We start from the raw sequence: 9,418 nt of genomic DNA on the forward strand, positions 1-9,418 counted from the left end.
CGCCTACGCTAGCCCCCGACAACTGCACAGTCCTCGGCTCTCTGAAGAGGTGTCCCTCAAGCTCTGTATGCTTCTCTGCTGCTTCACGTCAAGTACGTCGTCTTCAATATCGGGCTCGGTGGATTTTTCGAGGTATTTATAGTCCAGAGAGCGCGTGGCAAAAATTGGAAGGCGAGGGGACGAAGGGAACCCCTAGGCCGATCGGCCTAGGCCTTCCTTTTGCCCTCTCGCATCCTGCTTCGTCCCCAAGTCTCCTCTGGTAATTTGAAGTCTTATTTTCACGGGACAGTCTACTCTGGTGATTTCAAGTCTTATTTTCACTTGCACGTGAGCCTAGCACATCGGTTGCTTCGGGATGAGATTGATCTTCAATAACTTTCCAAATCTCCATTTGATCTTATTTTATTCCTCTTTGATCCCGAAGTGATTCTCGCCGTATCTTAACAAACTTAGCCTTTAAATCATCTCGGAGGATTGCTTGCCAAAGATGAGCGTCAGAAGGCTCCAGAAGACACTAGGACGATCGGCCTGGGCTCCTATGGGCTGATCGGTTTAGGCCTGACCCCTACGTCTTGTTCGATACTCGTTCAGTGCTTTATTCAAAAATATACTTTTAGGTCTAATTCCTGAAAAATAAAACATTCTCCAAAATATGTTGCACATGTGAAAATAACCGGTTTATTAGGTCTTATCAATGGTTTAGGTATTAAATTCATATCATTATTGAAGATAAATAGGGGTAAAAATATGTCAATAGCGAGCGTTTGACCATAACCAAGGTCTTATCAATGGTTTAGGTATTAAATTCATATCATTATTGAAGATAAATAGGGGTAAAAATATGTCAATAGCGAGCGTTTGACCATAACCAAGAGTCCAGGACACCATACCGGGGTACTTCCCATTGAAAATTTTAACACCATTTTTGCATTACTGCTAATGTATATTGTTGAGATACTTGGTAGTAGAACAACAATGTATGAATCTCAAATGACAAAGGGAGTACAGGACTACACAAGCTTATTGCATTATGACGTCACGAAAGCTTCATTGATAGTAGTATATATAATATCTATTACACTAGTAAAGTTCACCGACACAATTCAACAGCTCCTTTACACTCTACCCGTGCAGCTAAACAAATGCTGCGTATATATACGACGATCAACACTTTTCCCACAAACAGTACAGAAGGCAGGAACAGATACCTTGCTCAATCATCAAGTAATGCCGTCTTTATTAACAGTTGATGCAGTCTATTTCTTGAGTACCACTCTGCATGTAGTAACCCACACAAACTGCAACCACTAGCACCACCAAAATCAACAGCCTTAGCACAAGCCACAGTGTGGACCCCTTGGTACCATCCTTAGTGAAGAATCTCCTAAGCAGTTGTGCCAGTGGCCACATGCCATGCTTCTTGCTTTGCCCCCGGCTTTCATGGTCCTTGAAGCAGAAGCAACAGCAAAAAGACTGTTAGATCAATGACCGTCAAGGTAACACAGGTACAAGGTGGTTCGAGGGTGGAGGGAACTTACATTGCCTCCTGTATCTTCAACCTTGCTCAGTTTAGAAATCATATTGCCGTACAATTTGGCGTCCCTTCTTTTGTACTCCTTGACTGTCTCCTTCAGCCTCCTGTACCCCATCTTCACATCTCTGATAAAAATGAGTTGCTTCTTAAATGTATCAGCAATTCAGCATCCAGGATAAGTTTTTGCATAAGAAACAAATTGTGCTTGATGCCATGAACTATTGATATCAATCAATAGTACAGGATACAACATAATTAGCTGGTAAGTGGTCCCAAAGGATTATCAGGAAGCTAACTTCAGTAGTGCATATCGTCAGCATGTTCAGGCTCCCTAATTTAATCAAAATAAATGGTAAAAACAAAGGATTACCTGTTGTCTGGATCTATTTCTAGTGCTTTCTTGATATCTGCCTCTGCCAAATCAAGATCAACAAGATGGGTGTGTGCCTGTGCCCTTCTGTACAAGGCCTTCACATTTGTGCTGTCAAGTTCCAGAACCTGAATACCACTATTAAGTGTCAAAACAGGTAATTATTTTTCTTATCATAACTATATAACTGCCAAGACGTTTTAGTTTCTGTGCATAGTACCTCGGTACACAGTTCCTTCGCTTCCTTGTAATTTTTAAGTTTCAGTTTGCATGCAGCATTGTTGAGCTTGCAGCTTATCTTAAGTGGTTTCGAAAGCTGCTTCTCTTCTTCGCTGAAGGAACTGTCATACTCAACAAAGCTCAAAGCCTGATATAGAGCAGAACATACTTAACTACAATTTTTAACATAATGCAAAACAAGTGCAAAAGGTTGTTTTCACTGTATGCTTAAAAATGTGACCTTTTTATATCTCTTAGAAGCCCTGACATACTTCCCCACTTTAAACCACACATTCCCTTCATCTTTCTTCTTAGCAGCTGCTTCAATCTTCTCAGAATTGTTCTTTAAATCCCATGAGTCTTTCTCCTACACAAAACGGCAAGCAGGATTTTAATTTTTATTAGTGATCACTAACTGTTAAGCCAGACATGCTCTGTCATCGCACTGTTACCTTATCAAATGACACAAGCTCCACTTCATAATAAACAGATGAGTTAGGTGGAACTGTAGCCAGATCTTGATCTGTTTCATTAGCTCCAAAGGCATGATGGGGAGGAATAGTCACCAAGGCAACTTCACCTTTCTTCATGCTAAGTACTGCTTTGTCAAGCCCTTCAATTACTTGGTCTTCATCAGTCTTGAACTCAAATGGCTCCTCACCATCATGACCTTTGTTGACAAACAAGGTACCATCCGCTAACTTCCCGATTAGTTTCACTGCAGAGCCAGAACATTATAATTTGCAGCCAATAGAAGGAAAAGAATGTTACCACAATTTTCAACCTGAGAAAATCATGTAAAATAGCAACTCATCCTATCTAGCCGTGTACCTCTGACAACTGCACATTCATTGGGACGATCATAGCCTTCACCCTCCTTAAGGATCTTCTTAAGGACCTTTTTATCATGGCCTATTTCAGTTACCGTCTTCCAGGAAACCACTTGAAGATCAATGTGCAATGTAGCATCAGGAGGCACTGCAGCTTCCTCTCCAGAGGCTGACCTACCTTGCTCACCAAAGCCATCTATTTGTAACAAATTCACACATGTTAGACATGCTTCCACCGTTAAACTGCGCTGGAGATTTCTTAATTACATTGCAGCAAACTCACATTGTGGCTTGACAGTAAGGAATGCCTTCTCATTCTTCTTCATAGTCTTGACTGCCTTCGATATGGCAGGGCAGAAAAGCCCTGAAAGTAAGACAACATTCCTGCATGAGAAACTTACCTTTGAAACTAGAATTACATTGCAACAACTCAAAAATGGCAAGCACAGTACCATCTTTCACAGTGAACTCAACACCATCAGATTTTGACACCACAGTTCCATCCTCAAGCCTTGCCTCATATTTAACTGTACAAAATATTGAATAAAACTTTAAGAAATCTGATCACTGAAACGGCAATGTCGAATTGAACAACATAGTAGAACATGGTACAGTACCGAATACTTCATCAGGATCTTTGGGGTTCTCCCATTTTTCTCCTTCAGACAACACCTTCTTTAAGATGCCTCCATCCTTGCAAATATCCTTGATGTTCACCCATGAAAGAAGCTCAACATCAAACTGCAGAGTGGCATTTGGAGGAATGACTGGTGGGGAGCCATCTTCACCGTATGCAAGCTCTGGTGGGATAGTGAAAATAGCATTTTCACCTTTCTTCATGGTCTTGATGCCCAAATCCCATCCCTTTATAACTTGTCCTGTGGAGAGTAACAATATTATTTCCATTATGACAAAGTTTCTACTTTAAGTATAGCTACGCTTAATAAAAGAATATAACACATCTTTCTATTAGTAAAATAGTAAGCTCAAAAATTAAACATGCTAACCAGTAAAGTACAACTAGCAGACCCCATAACACAGAACCTTTTGTCTCATTCAGTTACTGTCTAATCACAGACAAAGCTGAAACTTACTTCTGAAAGAAAATCAGGACGTTGGCATGAGGATCAATTAGTGAACTCATGCACAAACGAGCACTAGTAAAGGTAGAAAAAATCACCGTTCTAAAGGATGATACTTTAAAACTACAAATTAAGCTGGACTTCAAGAAGTGATGTGACCATTTAATGTTTCCTTTCTGGACAATTGCAGAGATAATCTCATCTGTCTCTTTAGTTCCACTATAGTGATCATAGTAAAACCTGCTCTGTCATCCAAGGTTATTTGGAAAGAATACAGTAATGTTGAAATAATAGAATCAGTCGTTGATGAAATGAACATTTGAAGAACTACAGTATCAGCACACCCTAACGCATAATCTGCTACTATTACCGCTACTTATATTTATAGTGTGTACCAGGTACATTGGAACATTCACACAGAATGAAAAAAAAACACAAAAATGCATAAAAATATTCAATCTGAATCCAATTACCCTAAGGATTCATTCAACAAACAAGATCAAGTACAGAAATTTCAGGTCAATCCCTGCTCATGCTGCACACATAGTTCCAATTTCCAAACACCACTAATAGATTGGCAGAAGAGTCTGATGATACCTTGTCCCAGCGTGAACTTGAACGGGGAATCGCGATCCCTGCTGGAGTCGAACTTGGTGCCGTCCAACAGCGTCCCCGTGTAGTGCACTGCGCCACCAAATCATAATCAGATATTCAGAATTCCAACCCAAAACCTGAACGCAGAGATGGAGGGAACAAATCTCACCTTCGACCTCGTCGCCGGCGCCGGGGCGGTCCCACCCCTCGCCCTCCTGCACCAGCTTCTTCTTAAGCCCCTCCTTCCCGATCTCCCGCTCCTCCCCGATCTTCAACTCCGCGGGAGGGTCGTCCCCCTCCCCCTCCCCGGCTCCAGCGCCCGCGTCGTCTTCGCCGCCTAGGCCGTAGCCCCCCATTCCCATCCCCATGGGGCCGCTGAGGCCGTAGCCACCCGTACCCATCCCCATCGCGCCGCCGAGGCCGAGGCCTCCCATCCCCATCCCCATCCCCATGGCGGCCATGGGGTCGTACCCGCCAGCCGCCGGGAAGTCGTAGTCGTCGTCCATGGCCTTCCCACGAAATGGAAGCTTCTAGAAGGACGGAGGAGTGCGAGTGGTTTCTGGAGGGAATGGGGGGCGTGGACCGCGCGGCCTTGCGATTCCCGAGACCGATGTGCCGGCGGCGATTTTGTGAGCGCGACGGAGACTGAGGGAGAGCACGTGCTTGGAAGCGTGGGGGATCTAGAGTGTTCCTGAGCGTCCGGATGGAGGCCGACAGGTGGGACCATGGACAGCTATGGCCCAGTCGTCGGTGAATGAAGAGAGGGAGGCGAGAGCCGTGAAAGGGACAGAGGACGGATAGACGATAGATGATGCTTTCCTCGGGAAGCGAGTCCTTCAGCATCAAACAGTTACCAGTTGCTTTAAAAAAAAAAACAGTTACCAGTTGCAGTACTCTCTCGAATCACGCTGCCAATGCTTATGGATTAAGGGTCATGACCCGGTACAAAGCTACTGCTTGCTTCTCAGTAATTACCTTTATTTATTACATGTGTTGTGTAGTTGAAATGTTATGTAGTTGAAATGATAAGAAAGTCTCATACGAGATTCGAGGTCGTAGGTCGTGAGTTCGTGACTAGCACCGGTTGATCTTCCAGCTATTCAACAATTCTTTTCCTTTCTATTTTCTTCCTTGGGCAATGACCGTGGAATTGTCTTCTTATGGATGGCATCATGGCGAAACTTCCTTTGTCTAAAAAGATCACGCTTATAGCCGGTGGTGATTGATGAGTGACCAATGATAAATGCAACAGAGTTATAATATTATAAAACTAATCCTGAAAATAAATTTACTCATAATTATCCAATAGTCCTTTAAAAATATATTAAAATAGGCAATAAAAATTAAACGTGCTGACTACCTATAATACAAAATAATATTGTTGGGGCTTTAGATTTCAGGGATAAGAGGAGAAGAGGGAGAGAATGGTAAAATTAAATAGAGGAAAATAAAAATTATTATGTTCCCATTTTTTTATCTCACAATCTTTTTTTTACAACGCCTCTCCATTTATAGAAGGGCAAACAATCCTAAATGAAAAAATAGTATGAAACCAGCACATTGGGCTTAGTCTTATTGTTCGTTTGGCCTCAACAACAAAGTCCTCCCCTTGAGTCATGACAGTATCATCTCGTCCATCGCAAGGATGGTAATGACTTTGCATCAAGCTACTACCAGAATCTTCGAAGCTCTCTAGTGTACGACAGTTTGCCGAGTGTTTTATCAAAACACTCGGGAAACTTACCGAGTGTTCAAGATTCCACTCGGGATAAGATAATGAACTCGGTATTCTGTTGACGCAAAAATCGGATGGTGATCTTCACGTACTAACACACGTAAGGTCTGAGAGATTTGCTTCACTCCGGTACAGGTCCTGTAAATCGGCGCGCGTGGTGTGCGCGGGCGTGCCAGTCAGTTTGACCATTCAACTGACAAGGTGAAGATGATCCTTCTGAAGTTCGACGCAACCAGACGATCGGACCGATGCGATCCTGGCACCAGCAGTAATAATAGTGTAGCAAAATAAAGCACGATGAATAAATATACCAGCTATGAAGCCGATTCCAGTATCTTGATGAGCGTGAGTAGTTCATCAGCTATTCAGCTGATTTAATATAATTTAGCAACAACCGTCGGCTAGAAAGCCGATAGGAAACGGAGCCTGACATGCTAACAGTCAATTGCTTGGTGTAAACAGATCTATAGACTCGTCAAGTTTTCCCTATTATCCTTAACAGTGGGGTTCGATAGGGTCGATGGCAGCCACAATAAAGATAATAGATTAAACCTTTAAAGTAAATAAATCTATCTGTACTTCAACAGAGTCCCGAAAGAAGCATGACATGGGCATTAAAGCACATGCGATCATCTGAACAGCCGATGCAGGCTACCGGCTAGAAAGCCGATAGGAGACGAAGCGCCGCTAGGCTCTTGCTCCATCATAGCTAAAGCCACAAGCCGATGAGATCTAAACCAACATCACCACCAATATTTCTAGGTGAAATCACAGCGATGCGCCTGGTAGTTGCAGCCTAGAAACACTCAGCAGGATGCCAGTCTAAACCCTGCCAACCGATGAATCTAACCACAACGGAACTTAATTCCAATAGCACTTGAAGGGTAGCCAAGATTAAGATGCAAAAGGCTATTAAGCAATCTATTGTCTATGATGACCGATCTAAAGCTAATTAAAGCAAACCGAACGGCAAGACGATAGAACGGATAAATATCAGCCGATGCAAGCTTAATCAAGACAAGATAACTGGTGAATATCGTAGATCGAGATAGAAGCGATATGCCGTAAGTCAAAGATCCAAGATACTCGATAACTGGTAGATGAAACTAGATAAAATCACAGCGATGCGCGCGGTAGTTAAAGCCTAGAACACCTGGTGACGGAGCTTGCAGCTTGCCGGAGATCGAAGTCGATGCAGCCCAGCTTGCTAGAAAGAACTCGTCGAGAATCTACATTACTCCTACTCCTAATGCAATGGCGTGAAGCTGAAAAAGTAGATATGTTGTATTGATCGTGTGATGAAAATTATAGTGACCAGGGGTACATATTTATACCCTAGACTAATGACTCGTGGCTGACCCGTACACAAACTTGCCTAACACTAAGGGTGTGTTTGGTTGGGCTATAGCTTTTGGAAAAGCTGCTGTGAGCTGTGGACTGTGGAAAAGCAGCTGTGGGAAAAGTAGAAGACCGTTTGGTTATAGGAGCTGTGAAACTGTAGGCTGTGTAAGAAATACCTGTAATGCCCCTAAAGGTCTGTGAGTGTGTTTATATGCAAATTGCTCGTAACAAAATAAATTTTATATATTTTTCATCCATTAAAGTGATTGGTCCACATAAATAAAACTATATCCATCAAATATCCATCAAAAGTTCTATACAAGGATGCGATCCTTCAAGATGGATGAGCAGGGAGCGGCGGACGGCTGGCCAACGGTTGACAAGCGGGGGCGATGGGCGGCGGGGTGCGGCGGCCGGGGGCGCCGGGCGACGGGCCGGCGACCGAGGGCGGCTCACGGCGGGCCGGCGACCGAGGGCGGCTGACGGTGGGCTGACGGATGGCGGACGGCTGGCCAGCAGCCGGCGACCTGGGGTGACGGGCGTCGGGCGGCGGCCGTCCGGGGGCGGGGGTGTGGCGGGTGGCCGGGGGCGCCGGGTCGGCGGGAAGCGGACCGGCGACCGGGGGCGGCGGATGGCGGGCCGGCGGATGGCGGGCCGGCGGATGGCGGGCCGGTGCGGCGAATTTTTCGTATCCTTTTGATAATTTTAATGTATTAACTTCAATTATAGAATTTAAATTGAGATAAATTAAATTTGAGCTATAACTGCCTAAAATAATTGAACAATATTAGTAGAAAAATCAAATATGTATTGTTTAGTGAATTTGACCATGTATTTCAAAAACATCGGAAAAAAATTTAGTAAAGCACGTTAGGGAAGGTATGTGTACATGAAATATGAAAGAAGTTTGCCGAGTGTTTCACGGTTTGCCCAGTGTTTTGGAGAATACACTCGGCAAACTTAGTGTATGGGCCCACCACAGCGCATATACCACATCCAATTGGTTAAAAAAATATAAAAAAAATGTTTGCTGAGTGTACTGGATCTGGGACTCGGCAATCTATAGTTTGCCGAGTGTCCTGGATCTGGGCACTCGGCAAAATATAGTTTGCCGAGTGTCCTAGATCTGGGCACTCGGCAAACACTGATTTCTATCCCGGAACAGCACAGTCACCACACTCACTCACTCACACGCCGCACAACTTGAGCTCGCTTCACTCGCCACCGCCCTGCCCCGTGCCCGCCGCCGCCGCACCCGCCGCCCAGCGCCTCCGGCGGCCCACCCCCGGCTCCCCTCGACCGCCACACCCGCCGCCCCACGCCTCCGGCGGCCCTCCCCCGGCTCCCCTTGGCCGCCGCCCCGCTCGGTGCGGCTGTCCCTCCCCGCCCGGCCGCCCTCCCCTGCCCACCACCGGCATCGGTCCGGCCATCCTCCCCTGCCCGCCACCGGCGCGGCCCTACCCGTGGCCGGCTCCCTGCTCGGCCGCCCCTCCGGCCCGCCACTGGCGCCGGCCCGGCCGCCCCTCCCCAGCCCGCGGCCGGCTCCCCGCCCGGCCGCCCCTCTGGCCTGCCACCGGCGCCGGCCCGGCCGCCCCTCCCCTGCACGTAGTTGGCTCCCCACCCGGCCGTCCCTTCGGCCCACCACCGCCGCCGGCCGGACTGCCCCTCCCTCCCCGGCAGCCCCCTGCCCGGCCGCCCCTTCCTCCCCGGCCG

At 46.1% G+C, this 9,418-nt stretch overlaps 1 protein-coding gene across 2 annotated transcripts; it reads right to left on the minus strand.

The window, feature by feature from the left end:
• Positions 1-1,003: 1,003 nt before the first annotated feature.
• On the minus strand, positions 1,004-5,282 carry LOC117865058 (70 kDa peptidyl-prolyl isomerase). Of its 2 annotated transcripts, XM_034749139.2 has the most exons (12): positions 4,799-5,279; positions 4,633-4,719; positions 3,571-3,831; positions 3,406-3,480; positions 3,237-3,317; positions 2,955-3,149; positions 2,576-2,841; positions 2,365-2,490; positions 2,125-2,271; positions 1,905-2,032; positions 1,539-1,659; positions 1,004-1,446 (listed from the first exon to the last, which is right to left on the minus strand). In XM_034749139.2, the coding sequence occupies exons 1-12, from the start codon at positions 5,133-5,135 to the stop codon at positions 1,240-1,242; spliced, it is 2,031 nt and encodes a 676-aa protein (XP_034605030.1). In that variant the 5' UTR covers positions 5,136-5,279; the 3' UTR covers positions 1,004-1,239. The 2 variants fall into 2 exon arrangements, 1 of the variants encoding a protein (XP_034605030.1); XR_004642448.2 differs by lacking the exon at positions 1,004-1,446 and having other exon boundaries at positions 1,905-2,042; positions 4,799-5,282.
• Between the last annotated feature and the right edge of the window lie 4,136 nt (positions 5,283-9,418).

The sequence above is a fragment of the Setaria viridis genome, chromosome 1 (assembly GCF_005286985.2).
Source record: "Setaria viridis chromosome 1, Setaria_viridis_v4.0, whole genome shotgun sequence".
Taxonomy (NCBI): domain Eukaryota; kingdom Viridiplantae; phylum Streptophyta; class Magnoliopsida; order Poales; family Poaceae; genus Setaria; species Setaria viridis.